The sequence below is a fragment of the Mercenaria mercenaria genome, chromosome 16, assembly GCF_021730395.1.
Source record: "Mercenaria mercenaria strain notata chromosome 16, MADL_Memer_1, whole genome shotgun sequence".
Taxonomy (NCBI): Eukaryota; Metazoa; Mollusca; class Bivalvia; order Venerida; family Veneridae; genus Mercenaria; species Mercenaria mercenaria.
The window spans coordinates 56,332,113-56,348,830 of record NC_069376.1 but is presented as its reverse complement, the minus strand read 5'-3'; the positions used below and the strand labels follow the sequence as shown (position 1 = coordinate 56,348,830).

General features: G+C 34.9%; 1 protein-coding gene across 5 annotated transcripts in view; it reads left to right on the top strand.

Annotated features, from left to right (window-relative positions):
* The window catches only part of LOC123540419 (ATP-dependent 6-phosphofructokinase, muscle type-like), a 59,061-nt gene that overhangs the window by 34,572 nt on the left and 7,771 nt on the right, over positions 1–16,718 (top strand). For 2 of the 5 annotated variants that reach the window (XR_008367901.1, XM_053527161.1), the window contains exons 14-17: positions 1,841–1,897; positions 10,756–10,826; positions 11,487–11,577; positions 12,633–12,785. Coding sequence is in view for 4 of the 5 variants with exons in the window: in XM_053527161.1 (XP_053383136.1) it covers positions 1,841–1,897; positions 10,756–10,826; positions 11,487–11,577; positions 12,633–12,785 (372 nt within the window). In the remaining variant the exon portion in view is untranslated. Of the gene's footprint in view, positions 1–1,840; positions 1,898–4,526; positions 4,548–7,745; positions 7,773–10,755; positions 10,827–11,486; positions 11,578–12,632; positions 12,786–16,718 lie in introns of all 5 variants that reach the window. The other 3 variants (XM_053527162.1, XM_053527163.1, XM_053527164.1) reach the window with 3 other exon arrangements.

The window sequence follows — 16,718 nt, the reverse complement described above, 5'->3', positions numbered from 1 at the left end:
ATTGATCATGCAGAGTAGATGACCCCTAACGATTTTGGGGTCACTCTGTGAAAGGTCAAGGTCACAGGGACCTGAACATTGAAAACCATTTCCGGTCAGTAACTTGAGAACCACTTGACCCAGAATGATGAAACTTCATAGGATGATTGGTCATGCAGAGTAGATGACCCCTAACGATTTTAGGGTCACTCTGTTAAAGGTCAAGGCCACAGGGGCCTGAACATGGAAAACCATTTCCAATCAATAACTTGAGAACCTCTCGAATGTTGAAACTTCATAGGATGATTGTTCTTGCAGAGTAAATGACCCCTATTGTTTTTGGGGTCACTCCGTTAAAGGTCAAGGTCACAGGGGCCTGAACATTGATAACCAGTTCCGATCAATAACTTGAGAACCACTTGACCCAGAATGTTGAAACTTCATAGGATGATTGAACATGCAGAGTAGATGACCCCTATTGATTTTGGGGTCAGTCTATTAAAGGTCAAGGTCACAGTGGCCTGTTCATTTAAAATCATTTTTTGGAAATAACTTGAGAACCACTTGACCTACAATGTTGAAACTTAATAGGATGATTGGACATGCAGGGTAGATGACCCATATTTATTTTTAGGTCACTTGATCAAAGGTCAAGGTCACAGGAGTCTGAACAGTGACTTGAGAACCACTAGGCCAAGAGTGTTGAAATTTAGCGGGATGACTGGACATGCCAAGTGGATGATCCCTATTGCAGCCAACCATCAGTGTCTCTTTGACTTTCGCTCCTGACCCCTATTGACTTCTTGCCTATAGGACTTTGCATTGGGGGAGACATGCGCTTTTTTACAAAAGCATTTTCTAGTTGAATAATTTGTTATTTTCTTTTGAAACAAAGGAGGTAAATTGCATGAACAAACCTAAACAAGATATTTTGTAATCCTGGTCATACCCTAGAAACATTATTTTTTCAAGCAAATTCATGCAAACCTTGAGGATTCTAGTAATAGTGTACCAAAGTTTTGCAGGAAAAAAATCACTAATTGAGTAAAATGTTTTAAAGAATGAAAGTGTGTGCTTGGCTGCACTATAAGCTATGAATACTGCTTCAGTTGTTTTGATTATGAAAGTGAACATTTATGCCAGTGAAGTAACAATTATAGATACTCATGCACAGTGTTAACAAATAAATACTTAATTAATATACTGATGTTCATTTGCAAGTTTATGTACTGAATGGGTCATTTAGATATACTGTGAAATCATACCATGTTGTCGGCATAAACTTCCATGGTTTGGGTCAAAGTGGCTATTTTGTTGGGGCTTAAATTCATTGATTTCAATGTGTCATTAGAAAATTTGTAGAAATTTTCTTTGTTCTTCAGGATTTAAATTCATTGATTAGCTCAAGTACAAAATCCTACAAAATTAGTTCCCTGTGAAAAATAGATATCTTTACACAATAAACAGCCGGTCTGACTGCCTTGCACATATGAGCCGCACCATGAGAAAATCAACATAGTGGCTTTGTGACCAGCATGGATCCAGACCAGCCTGCGCATCAGTACAGTCTGGTCAGGATCCATGCTGTTTGCTAATGGTTTCTTTAATTACAATAGGCTTTGAAAGCGAACAGCATGGATCCTGACCAGACTCCGCAGGTGCGCAGGCTGGTCTGGATCCATGCTGGTCACAAAGCCACTATGTTTGTTTTCTCATGGCACAGCTCATATCTATTTGTAATTGCATTACAGACTACATGAGACATCCTATATTGCCATAAATGTTCATGCATGTTAAGTTACACTCATGAAGATGGCATCGAGTTTTATTGCATTATTTTTTGTGTTTCTTTACCGTGAAGAACTTGGCAAAAGACAACAGTAAGAGGAGAAAAAGTACACTAGAAATATTTAAGGAGGTGATTTCTTGCAGTGTGCAGAATGTGTGATAACTCTATATAAGCAAGGGATAGAGTTAAGGCCCTTGTATATTGTCTTGGGCTTTATATAGGGGAACAAGAGTTCTTGCCGCTTGTATTCTTTACAAGGATTCATAATGGGCAGAGAAAAGATGCACAAATGTAAAAAAATTTACTAGAAGTTTCAAAGTTTTCAGTACAGAAAAATGATTCAATTAGATTGATGTATAGAAGTAACCCTCTGTAAAGCCAACAAAACTGTCAGGTACTGATGAAGTTATGTTGAATATTCATGTAAAATGGTTTAAGTAAAACAGATATTAAGTTGAATAATGATTTGACACAATGTGTTAATATGATCATGTATTTCATCAAATTTCTTGGGAAATTGTAATTTACTATTCTCAAATTTTTGAAGTTAAAGTTTGATTTGAAAAATTTTTTTTGAACACTGATATAAAGTAAAACATTCCTTGCTCAAGTCAGAAATGGAGCCTAAGCAAAAGTTGTGAGTAGTCTAGGATGTAGAGCAATCTGAAAATACAATTGAAAGGGCAGGGACAAGGTGAAATACTTATGCCAGCTTGTGTACTCAAGACATCAGTGCTGTAGTGTGGGGTATTTTACTGTATGCCAGCTTGTGTACTCAAGACATCAGTGCTGTAGTGTGGGGTATTAATCACTGTATATCCAACCTAATTTCTTTGGAATACCTGACAGTTTTGTTCAGATTATTTCTGAGTGAATTTTAATTTTGAGTTGATTCGAAGATTGCATTTGTGTGTGCGTGTGTGTGTGTGTGTGTGTGTGTGTGTGTTAGCAGAAGTAATGTTTTTAAGAGTCCTGCATTACCTTAAAAGATTAGTAAATTCTTAGATCTTGCTTGATTTACACTTCCCTTTACTTTTTATCAAAGGAAATGATATTTTTGTAACAACTTAAAAACAGGAAATGTAAATGACTTTTGTGAATTAAGTATTTTTGGTTGCGGGTTTACCCCGCTACCAAAGTTAAAGCATATTCTGACAATCATAGCATCTTTATTTTATTCCGAATCACATCCAAAGGATGTTCATGTGCTACACAAAATAGTCCCATTCATGAACAATGTGATGAATTATCAATGAACAAGCAGTTCTTATTCAACCTGTATCCACTCACACTGACCATTTAGATTATATAAGATCTATCAATGATAAGGTATTCCAGCCCATGGTTACATCACAAGCTAGGTCAGGCAGAGTATATCTTAGATATGAGGCACATTAAATTTGTATTTGTTTCTCATTTATGTATATTCATAGACTGGCATTTAAACAGAAAATAAATCTACTAAAAACACGCAACAATCAAACATTTCAAGGCTTTGATTAATCTCTTCTATAGGAAAAATATGGAAAATAAACCCCACAAAAAATGTTAGAAACATGCAGGAAATGATCTATTCATTTTGATTAACAGAAGCACTAATCAATTATTTATATCCAGTTATATCAAGTAAGTGGTTTAGTACTGACCAATGTAGCAGAAGCTCTTATAGTGCGTAAACTTACCAAACTTCGTACAGAATGGCATTTTGAGCAAATGTATTAAAGACATACAAAGTAGTAGTATTAACAAATTAATCATTATATTTTCAAAGTAAAGAAATATAATCTGCTAACCGTTAAGGTATGTGTTTAACTTGGAGTTAAAGCACTGGAATGGTCAGCAGCAAGTTAGACTGTTGGTTATAGCAAGTTGCATATATTTGTTATCAGGGTTCTCCTCAGCCTAGTGCTTACCCAGTAATTTTAAAATCAAGGCATGAATACAGTTTTGCATTTATTAAATTTCTAAGGGTTATTATCATGTAAAAGGAATTTTAGAATTTAAAATTTTCTGCTCTTGTTACCTGAAATGTTGGACAGAATCCTGATACAAATATTTTGTACACACTACACAATACAGTGCAATGGTAAAATGTACTCTTAGGGTGCAAAAGAATTCACTATTTTGTTTTGTTTTTGTTAGGTCATATGGTGACTTTTCAGCTTTTGATGGTGGAGGAATGCCAGGTGCCCATCCATGCATTATTTCATAACAGGCGGCACCTGGGTAGAACCACGACCTTCCAAAGTCATCGGGATTGCTTATTGTTAGATTAGTCTCCAACCTTTAGCCTGCTGGCGGCAAGCGATTTTGCTTTTGCCAGTGCAGACCAAGATCAGCCTGCACATCTGTGCAGGCTGATCATGGTCTGTAATGTCCGCTATCCAGTCAGTAAATTTTCAGTGGACACCCCTTCGAATAATAAATGGTATTGCCCAAATTGAATGATAGACCAGTCCATTTTAGAAATTTAGCAGGGTAAAGGTTAAAAATTCAGTGAATAGTACTGTATATTGGGTAATTTATGGTGGTTTTATTTTCACTAATAATTTTGAACTCTGTAATCTTGAATTAAAGTTGGCATGACATGACTATCAACGTAGATTTAACAAGTTTCGAGTCTCTAAGTCTTAACAATGAGAAAAAGGCTACAATTAAATTCTGAAATTAAAACAACACAGAAAATGCCCAGTTTACAGTATTTAGATTAATGTATATAGGATCAAAATTTTTGAAAATTTATCTTGTGTTTTCACAGTCAACGGAGCTAATAAACGTGGTAAGATGCCTTTATAACCAAGTCACCTGCACTATTTTTCTATTTATATAAGCTATTTTATTATCATTTACAAAACTCAGTTATTTGCTGATAACAATATGGCTTGCATTTTATACATAAGCTCCTAGTTTGACTTGTTCTTTCATCAGATCTATACTGAACAAAACAGCTAACTCAACATTTGCTATTTTTCCAATATCTGAAAACATTACTGAAATGACTTTCTTTAAATTTAACATACGCTTGGAACAATTTGTTGCTGATCAGCATTTTGAAATGTCAGTAAAATCAAACTATTACTTCATATCATATTTTTATCATATCTTATTTTACGATGTCAGACCCAAAAAAAGCACACACTAAAATGTCTAGAATATAAAAAACTAGCAAAAAATATTATCAGGGAAGAAAACAGTAAAAAAAAAAAAGACCATTGAAAAAGATCATTTTGTATGATATTTATCTACTTTCTTGTGAAAAATTAAAAACATACACCTCTTTATTACATACACGTTTCTATTCCCCATTAAGTTACAATGGTACGGGAAACGTCAATATTTTTCCTTACACTGACGCCTGAATTTCATATCGGATGCGTGATGTAATCTTATGTGTGTCTTTGCATTAATTCTTTTATTTAGTTCAGTATTGTCAGTCTTATTCAGGCTATTGAACAAATTCACAATATTTACATAACATTTATACATGTAGATATGTATGTAATAAAAAGGTTAATTAATATCATCTTTGCATCAGGAAATATGCACTCGTTCTTTAGCAGAAGAATATTGTCCTCCTAAAGTCGCGCAATATTTCCGCTGCAGAACTCATGCATTTTCCCGATACAAAGTGAATAACCTATAAATATACTTTTTAATTGTATTCATCTCTTCCTTACAAGTTTTATGTGTACTTTTTGTGACTGGTAGTAAAATTAACAAAGTTGTATCTTTGTGTAATTCCATATTTTTGAAATTTGATATGTTTATAGATAACAACATGTTGATATATATGTATGTTTAAAATTCAACAGTGCTTTCAGTAATTTTTAAGATACTGGCAAAATATTGAGTGGGTGGTTAGCTGTTCTGTTCAGTATATATGATAATTGTTACCATTCCAAGACTTCCTGTATTTTTATACGCCCAAAGGGACGTATTATGTTATGACACTGGTGTCCATCCGTCTGTTAGCAATTTCGTGTCAGCTCTGTAACTCTTGAACCCCTTGAAGGATTTCCAAGAAACTTGACACAAACTTGACCACATCGAGATGACGTGCAGAGCACATGTTTTGGATGGCTCACTTCAAGGTCAAGGTCATACTTTAGGGTCACAGGTCATATGACTTTGTTGCCTGACCGTTCTGTAACTCTTGAACTGCTTGAAGGATTTTAAAGAAACTTGGCACAAATGTTCACCACATTGAGACGACATGCAGAGCGCATGTTTCGGACGGCTTGCTTCAAGGTCAAGGTCACACATAGGGATCAAAGGTCATACCTTTGGGCATATATTGCTCCGCATTGCGGTGCTTTTGTTTTATATAATATTCTCTGGTCATTTTTTTGTGTTTACACTGAAAAGTCAAAGTTTGAAAATAATTTTTTTATAACTATTCTAGTGGTAAGTATGTTCTTAATAATATTAAAGCAGATATTTTATCAATAGAATCTTACATTTGTTTTATGACCAATTCCCAAATAGTGTGCTTAACTACCTTTTCAGATTAAATTCCTTAGTAAAAATGATGAGTGATTGCTAACCAGTTTGTTTCAATAATTTCACATTAACATTTTGTAACAGAAATGATGTACTGATTTAAGGTAGTAAAGAATTAATGACAGTTGGCAACATGTATTTATTTCTGTACTAATCAGTAATGTGAAACTGCCAACATCACATTTAAAAAATACATGATTGGTTGGAATAGGCTGATTATTTTTATGGCTCCACTACCTTTATAGATTATCTGAAATCGTATTCATCCATTCAAAACTCATGCATTTATATGTATCTATGTATACCTGTCCTTAATGTCTGGTGAGAACAGTTTTAGTGAGTTCTATGGGGCTCAAGCATCATAGCTGTGCTTTATTCTATGTAGAAAAAAAAGTGTAAAATTTCAGTCAGACATGCAAAACAAAAGAATATATTCTGCTTATGTATGGTGGCAACTGAGGCATGCTTCAATATGGAATAGATAGTGTAGCACTAAGCTATTATAAAGTGTAAAGTTTACTTGAAATGATACTTTAATAATTATTCTCGATGTTTGACCGTAAAACTAAGTTTTTATGCATTTTAACATTACTTGTGTTTTGTGTTTAAACTTGTATATGCTTCTTTCTCTTCAGTTTTCAGTATGTGTGGAATTTTCTATGTTTTTAAAAAGTGGTTGTAAATGTATTCTATTTGTAATAACCTGCAAATTTTGCTTAATAACTGAAATATTTCATCTTTGATTGACTCTATATTTAGATTATATAGCCTACATGTATATTATGTGCAGTCAGAACTTTCAGTTCAGTATTTCTTCTTATTTTTTCTTTCCATGTTTAATCTTAACCTTAAATTGAGCCATGCCATGGGAAAACCAACATAGTGGGTTTGCGACCAGCATGGATCCAGACCAGCCTGCGCATCCACACAGTCTGGTCAGGATCCATGCTGTTCGCTAACAGTTTCTCCAATTCCAATAGGCTATAAAAGCGAACAGCATTGAGCCTGACCAGACTGCGCGGATGCGCAGGCTGGTCTGGATCCATGCTGGTCGCAAACCCACTATGTTGGTTTTCTCATGGCACGGCACAATTTGTTTTCTGCAATTCTTTTTTTTTGCCCCACATAAATTGGGTTTAGGTGGCACAAGGGAGGTTTTAGGATACAAGATAGAGTCGGATTTTGAGGTGGGATAGAGTAGGATTTTGAGGTGGGGAGGAGTAGGATTTTAGGGTGGGATAGAGTGGGATTTTGAGATGGGGTAGAGTAGAATTTCGAGGTAGGGTAAAGTGGGATTTGGGAATAAAATAGTTGTTATGAAATTGAGCTTGATTTTGAGGTACTGTGGGATTAAAATTAGATGTTCACATTATTAGAATTAGTACTAAGTGCAAATCTTTCACTTAGTCTTCTATTATGTTAGTTCCAACAATGAGATAGAGAGATTTATAGAAAAATGTCTAAAATTTGAATTCAGGAATCTCATCATGAAGAGTTTGCTTATGTAAGCTGCCTTTTCACTTTCACCTTGTAACATTATATCTGGATAGCAAAACGGAAAACACACCAGGACATGGGAAAAAAAAAAGAAGAAAACTTGTACTTGGTCAATGGAACACAAGGTTGCCAGTCCAGACACTTTTGAGTTAAATCATTGTCCATTCGGTAGATGACTGAGGCAATGCTTGTCTGTGCTGTAGATGACTGAGGCAGTGTAGAAGGCGGCCCAGCCAATCCTTGTCTGGTAGTGCTGATAGGGGACTGAGGCAGTGCTGGCCTGTGTTGTAGGTGACCAAAGCAAAACTGTCACTTTTAAGATTATGTTCAACAATAGAAAACACACAAAATACTTATTTATAATCATTGTTGTGGAGGTCAATGCTGTAGAATCATTGATATTCAATAAGGACTAAATTTCTTTTTCTTTCTTTTTTTCTTGATTTTGTGTAGTTGCTAGTCCAACTAATTGTATGCGAGTCGCGATATTGTGGTAATTTTTGCACAGGTCAATATCTCTCCTCCACAAGGAGAGGGGTTCTCTATCACGAAAATATCTCGGAATCAGTTCTGAAGTCAAATTATTTGGACTATAGTCCTGTATATGAAATAGATATGAACATGTAAATTCATCCACCAAATGTTTTCCTCGTAAAGTAGTCCTTTTGACCAAAGCAGTGAAATTAAATGATTTTACAGTATTTGAGTTCTATGTCCTGGTGTGTTTTTACATAGTATTACAATCAAAACTATTGGTGATGGGTCTCTAACAAGTCACTGATTTCCAGTATCAGTTGTTGTAACACATTTCAATTTAGTATCATCGAGATTTAGCAACATCCAAATTTCATGGGCATGTAATGCTAAAGGACCAGGGAAGCTTCTGGAATTGGAGCATCTTCTGTATCTTGCACTGTCCTCCCACTTACATTTCAAACAGTCTTTCGGAGGAGTCGCCCATAAGGGTTGCTGGTGACGACTATAAATAAGCTTAAAAACGAAAAATATTATACCAGTCAAATAAATTGAAAGTAATCAGAAAGTAATCATGATTACACGGTATTTTGCCATGTAGTCACTTACATTTAAATTACATGTTATCCTGAAATTGTATGATTACTGATTACATAGTATAACCAATTACAGTTTTCAGTTACATGTGATTACAATTACTGATTATGGTTGCCCCATCATAATATCAATAGACACATTCTGACAGTAGTATTTAGCAAAGCCTAGTGTTTCTTTTAGACTATTATTTTTACAAAACAACTTTCAAAATATATTTTTATCATAGAGATTGACTAACCACTACAATATAATTATTCTTTAATACATTCACAGGTGCATATATCATACTAGATAAAATTTATTTGACTAACCGGAAAAGAGTTTTAATAAATTAGAAAAAAGAAATAATTAATTCCTTAATTAACAGTCTTCCATATATGGGCAATAATAATCTAGATTTCAGAAGATGTAGCTAGAGACTTGTTGTGTTTATATTTATAAATTTAACCTCTTTCTTTTGCAACAAACAACATAAGACAATTATACATTAAAACAGTTATTATTCCTTGGAACTTTATTTTCACTTCATATATTCCCAAGTTTCATCCCAAGGGATTTCAAGAAAAAAATGTGCTTATCAGTATATACATGGAATCTCCAAAATTTAATGCATATCTGGTTTCACTTTTCCCAATATCACAAATTCAACATCACACCTATGTATTCAAAAGCACAAAAATGCTACATAATTCTTGGTGTACAATCAAAAGCAAAATATAGTCTACCAGATCCTCAGTATTGGTATTTAAAACACAAAGACACCCAATCTGATCTTGAGCACATAATTATTCCCCAATATGCTTCCAGCAAACTCTGCCCTTTTGTCTGTATATATGTATAGATGTAATTACACTGGCCTGTGTTGCTGGCTGGGCTTATTATAATCAGAGTTATGTAACTCAAAAATATCTAATCAGTTATTGTTTTTTTTTTTGTTATTTATAATAACACATAAACCATTTATCTTCAGTTTCTAACATTTTATATTTATTTAGATTATTTTGCACATTATTCTAATAACTGTATTTAGTGCCAATACTTTTTTATGACATATACTGTGACTGTATTCCTCACTAAAAATGTTTGTTCTAGCTAAATTATATGGTGCCCTGTTAGGGTCATGGTGATATTGCTTGGTGTATGTGATGCTATGACAGTATATTAGCATATAATGGTGATAGAATGAAGAGAGCAAAGGCAGGATGATGAAGACAAAGTTACAGGATAGGGTGATAATGATGGAAAGAGTGACTGAGGTTAGAACAGCACAGTGATAAAGACAGTATTATTTTGCGTCTTTGTAATCATGTCTTTTCTCAGGTGCCTTGGTGGTATCTTGCTTTTGTCATGGTGCCTTCATTCTGTCACCATTGTGATGGTGCACCACTGTCATCCTCATGGTGCCTTAGTACTGTTGTAGCATCACAGATACTTGATGCATGCCATAGATATTTGATGGAAAACAATGGCCCTAACAGGACACAGTAATATTATGTGCTTTTAAGATACTGCAACAAGTTGTCTTTACTTTTTAAAGATGGATTTATGTGAAGAAATTTTTTTTTAAAAGATCATTTGAAAATTCTCTGCTGAGAAAGGGGACCTTCAGAAAAATAAAACCATGTGCCCCTTTTTTTGTGAAGAGAAATACAGTTACCAAACAACCTTGAGATACTACAGTATTCCAAACATTAAAGTGAAATCTGTTAGATTTTTTTCACGATTTTCTGCTTTGCACTGGTAGTATTTTCTTTGCCTAGAAAAAAATCACACTTAGATTTTAGTGGCTTTTATTAATTTAAGCTTTGTTTTATATCACATATAGTCTGTGGACAAATAAGTTGTTTGTTGTTATGGTGTTTATATTATATTATCTGTTGGGAATATTTGTCATTGACTTGTTTTATCTGTGATTGCAGGTAAAGCCTATGAGCTGGACAGAAGTGCAAGGATGGTCAGGTCGCGGTGGCTCTCTTCTCGGAACAAGAAAGTAAGACATATTGTCTGTTACATACTTATTTATTTAACCATGATTAAGATTAGAGCATTAAGCTCTTTAGAAACATTCTGAGATATTATTTCTGGGAAAATAAGTACCAGTGACATACAAGGAGGCAGGATAGTGTCCCCAGTGAGAGTTGAATCTAGGACCTTTGGACGAGAATCTAGCAGTTTTATCCAATGTTGTCAATGTTTTCCCTATTCATGAGAAAAACTGCTGCACTATTTGGAAAGAAACAAAAAAGAAATCCTTGCGTTATTTGATATGCTCCTGTACTTGTGGAGTGGTGGTAATAAAGACAATAGCATAAGAGACAGGAGCTGATGATTAAAGTTGCATGTTCATTAGTTTTAAGCTGAGTGAACAGTAAGCTACATGTATGGCAAAAATACAGTTTCACATAAGAAAAGATTATGACAGGTATGAACAATATAAAAAATATTATATACACAGTACATTGTGAGCAAAGAGGGTACTTTTTACACACGTATACAGTACATTATGAAAATTGAGAATACTTTTTACACACATACACAGTACAGTAGGAAAATGGAGAATACTTTTTACACACATGCACATTACAGTAGGAAAACTTAGGATACTTTTTACACACATACACAGATGATCTTGTTGTTTTCTTGTTTTCAGAGTATTAGCCAGTAAATATGGTATTGAAAAGATCGCCAAGAAGATGAAGGAGTACGAGATAAGTGGTCTTGTTATCGTTGGAGGCTTTGAGGTGAGAGCTTATACCTGTTTCCCTCTATGTGCTGGGGATTGAGTTTAGTTTGACCTCTTTAGAGGAAATCTAGTTCTGAGGTTATAGAATAGAGACTAGGCACCGATTCCAAAAAGCAACATTTCCATTGGTCAATTTCAAAATTCTGTTGACAAACAACCAATCAGATGTTGAAGTTTTGAGACTATCAAGAAGATTGTTTTCATCTCCTACCTGGTTAGCTGGTACATAGTGCAAAACTTTGAACACAGAAGCCAAAAGTTTAATCTAGGGGTGAGGTGAATTTTGTCCTTGCCTGAAGTCATTCATTTTCCATCTCAGGTCTATGTTGGTAAGTTGTCAGTTATATGGGGAGTACAAGAATCAAGGAACTGTTTTCCTGAAGATTAGCTTTGTTACATAAATACTGTTGAAAAAAGGACTGTCAATCCAAATCAGATTTTTGGACACCATCTTAATAACGTTAGTTCAGGACATATTCATGAACCAGAAACCTTGATCCTCTCTAAGATTTATATTCAGAATTGTCTGTTTTATCATGTCTGTTACCAATAGATACGCCAAATAATAAACTGATATGCTAGCATATATTCTTTGATTAGTAGAGCTTGATGCAGAGTATCTCGGTTCTATAGTGTATTAATGAGATAGACAGCACAACTGATGTATTAGAATAATTTTGGCAGAATGTCTGCTAATCACTATACCTGCAGGTTATTGGTAGTTAATTGCAAAATTAGTTCCTTGGTAATCTGGGATTAAGAATTGTGCATGATTGTATATACACTGAGAATGGTACATATTAAGGCCACCTAAATTAGTTAGTTTGGTTCTAAGAGTTTGAATTTATAAAATTATACCTTCTGTTGAAAGTAAACTGTATTTGAACAGCCTACACTATATGCCTATATTTTACATATTTACTGTCAAGGTCAAAATTGTACATGTAAGAATTTTATTAATTTTATACAGAATGAATAAGGCCTCTGATTTAGTGTTTGTACCTTGACAGAATTGTATACATTCATTATTTCAGTTTTTTCAATGAATTTCAGGCATATCACAGTGCGTTGCAGCTGACAGAAGCAAGAAAAGATTATGATTCATTCTGTATACCTATAATAGTTATACCATGTACTATTAGTAACAACGTTCCTGGTTCTGACTTCAGTCTTGGTGCTGACACAGCATTAAATGAAATTACAGATGTAAGTATGATTGATTGAGCAAACACATTAGAGAGGTTGAGATTTTAAAATACATATAAGCGTATAAACAGGATATTTATTTACCTTATATGCTACTGGAAAATATATTTAAAAAATATAACGCTGTATCATCTTCCCATTTCGTCGTAATTCTAAAAGAAAGTTGGAATTGTGTATCCCGGAAGTAAACATATAACGCTCTGTCAGAAGTGCGCGGTCGTGAAAATTACAATACAACAGCGTAGCTGAAGGGGTTCTTAAAGTCGTGGAAAACATCGGAAGACATATGATAGAATAAGACAATTGGTAGAATGGACATGTGATCGAATACGACAAGTGATAGAATGGATATTTGCTAGAAATGATTATAAGTGTCGAATTTCGTTGAAAAGTTTTCGAAAACTTGTCGAAATTACCTGTCCAAAACATCAAAGGCAAAGAATGAGTTAAGATAAGTCTATCTGCTCCTTGACCCTTATATAGCAAACACTGTTTCGCCCCTCGAATCCAGCTGCCAGCTCTCTTCAAATGGTATTTCATCTAAAGAGAAGAAACTTCCTCCGGTGACGTTGAATTGTTCTTTTCATAGTTTTCATTTGGCCAATAGCCCCTGAACTCTGGTAATTAAACGTCCCTTGCATGTTCTATTTTGACATTTCCAGTAAGTTTTGCCACTTGTAAAATAACTTACATTTTTCTCCATTTTTAGCTCATCTGATTTTTTGAAAAAAAATGATAAGTTATTGTCATCACTTGAGCAGTTGTCGGCGTCGGCGTTGCCTGGTTAAGTTTTATGTTTAGGTCAGCTTTTCTCCTAAACTATCAAAGCTATTGCTTTGAAACTTGAAATACTTGTTCACCATCATAAGCTGACCCTGTATAGCAAGAAACATAACTCCATCTTGCTTTTTGCAAGATTTATGGCCCCTTTTGGACTTAGAAAATATCAGATTTCTTGGTTAAGTTTTATGTTTAGGTCAGCTTTTCTCCTAAACTATCAAAGCTATTGCTTTGAAACTTGGAATACTTGTTCACCATCATAAGCAGACCCTGTACATCAAGAAACATAACTCCATCTTGCTTTTTGCAAGAATTATTGCCCCTTTTGGACTTAGAAAATCAGTTTTCTTGGTTAAGTTTTAGGTTTAGGTCAGCTTTTATCCTAAACTATCAAAGCTATTGCTTTAAAACTTGCAACACTTGTTCACCATCATAAGCTGACCCTGTACAGCAAGAAACATAACTCCATCCTGCTTTTTGCAAGATTTATGGCCCCTTTTGGACTTAGAAAATATCAGATTTCTTTGTTAAGTTTTATGTTTAGGTCAACTTTTTCTCTTAAACTATCAAAGCTATTGCTTTGAAACTTGCAACACTTGTTCACCATCATAAACTGACCCTGTACAGCAAGCAACATAACTCCATCCTGCTTTTTGCAATAATTATTGCCCCTTTTGGACTTAGAAAATCATTTTCTTGGTTGAGTATTGTGTTTAAGGCAACTTTTCTCATAAATCAGTTTTCTTGGTTAAGTTTTAGGTTAGGTCAGCTTTTATCCTAAACTATCAAAGCTATTGCTTTAAAACTTGCAACAGTTTTTCACCATCATAAGTGGACACTGTACATCAAGAAACATAACTCTATCCTGCTTTTTGCAAGAATGGTGGCCCTTTTTAGACTTAGAAAATCATGGGTAGGACAATATTTCTATTATACAAAAAAATCAGATGAGCGTCAGCACCCGCAAGGCGGTGCTCTTGTTTCACATTCAACTAGCCATGTACTATATCACAAAAGAAATAATTTTAAAAACCTTGCAAAATCGACAATTATTTACAGTGTATTAGAACTGTACAATAAAGCTCGCAGAGTAATACTGATTTTCGCTCACTTAGTTAATTGGTCAAATTGCGCGTAATATATTCTTGAATGTGTTTTAGGTAATCAAATTGACCAAAGATCATGGTGCAGTGCGACACAACGTCGAAAACATCACAGGCAATTATTCGGCCAAGTGTCGTATGTTAAAATATGTTTCGACCATTTGTCATATTCAATAATTCTTCCATTCTTTTGTTTGTCCATTCGACTAACTGTCTTATTCTATCATTTATCTTTCGACGAATGGTCGTAAACCCAAAACGTGGACAGTCTTAAAAAAATAAATTTTGATACATGTAGAAAATGGATAAAATGAGATAGAAAATAGTAAAATAAACTAGATCTATGGTAATAAAAAGTGGTAATTAAGAAAAACAGCTGCATTATATTACAAAACTGGGCATGTTGTTTGATTTTTTATTCACTCAAATTTTCATGTCGTCCACTCAATTGGTGCAAATCTAAACGGTTTGATAGTTAACTGACCAATGTTACACGCTTGTTATGCAAACAATCTAATTTTGACATGGTACTGATAGCCTAATTGTCACTTGTCTACATTTATTCAAATTTTAACAAAGGCGTTACGCAAACAAGTAAGCTAGCAGACGATTATTGATTTTTATGTCCCCGGCATCTACTGATGCGGGAGGCATATAGTGATTGCCCTGTCCGTTCGTCCGTTTGTCTGTTCGTCCGTCCGTCCGTACGAGGTTAACCAAATGGGACCGTTTCGTCTAGCATCAATACCCCTTACTAGAATGACTTGATACTAATGCAGATGTAACCTGTGACCATTCCTCATCTTCAGACATCACCTGACCTCAGTTTGACCTTGACCTTGAACTTTACCCCGTTTTGGACATAAATTGCTTTGTATCGACAAGGATGCCACTGGGGGCATCAAGCGTTTATTGAACGTAGCTTCTTGTTTGTCATAGTTGTCATGGCAAAGGTGTTAAAGTACACAGGTACATGCAGTTTTAACGCTGGTTATGATCAAATTAAATAACATGTGCGAACTCGTTTTTTTGTTTGTTTGTTTTTTAGCTCACCTGTCACATAGTGACAAGGTGAGCTTTTGTGATCACCCTTCGTCCGCCGTCCGTCGTGTGTGCGTCCATGCGTCTGTCTGTCCGTCCGTCAACAATTTCTTGTCTGCACGATAGTGGTTTCATTTATGATTTTATTTTAACCAAACTTACACACAACTTGTATCACCATAAGATCTCGGTTCCTTTCTTGAACTGGCCAGATCCCATAATGGGTTCCAGAGTTATGGCCCCTGAAAGGGCCAAAATCAGCTATTTTGACCTTGTCTGCACAATAGCAGCTTTATTTATGATTTGATTTTTACCAAACTGGCACACAACTTGTATCACCATAAGATCTTGGTTCCTTCCTTGAACTGGCCAGATTCCATTAACGGTTCCAGAGTTATGGCCCCTGAAAGGACCAGAATTAGCTATTTTGCCCTTGTCTGCACAATAGCAGCTTCATTTATGATTTGAATTTAATCAAACTTGCACAAAACTTGTGTTGCCATAAGATCTCAGTTCCTTTGTTGAACCGGCCAGATCCCCTAATGGGTTCCGGAGTTATGGCCCCTGAAAGGGCCAAAATTAGCTATTTTGACCTTGTCTGCACAATAGCAACTTCATTTATGATTTGATTTTAACCAAACTTGCACACAACTTGTATCACCACAAGATCTTGGTTCCTTTCTTCAACTGGACAGATTCCTTCATGGGTTCCAGAGTTATGGCCCCTTAAATGTCCAAAATTGGCTATTTTGGCTTTTGCAGCCATACAGAGACTTCATTTATGGTTTTATTTGATACAAACTTCCAAAATATCTTCAACAACAATAAATCTTGGATTCCATGACAAATCAGATCCATTCGTAGTTAACTTTCCAGAGTTATTTTATATCTGATTACCTCCCCTGATTGTAGTCAAAATGGATTTATATCAGTAAGTACTTACAGGACTTATTTGAAATTTCATTATTGTCATTAGTTGGACCGAGCCAATCAGGGTAGATAACTATGG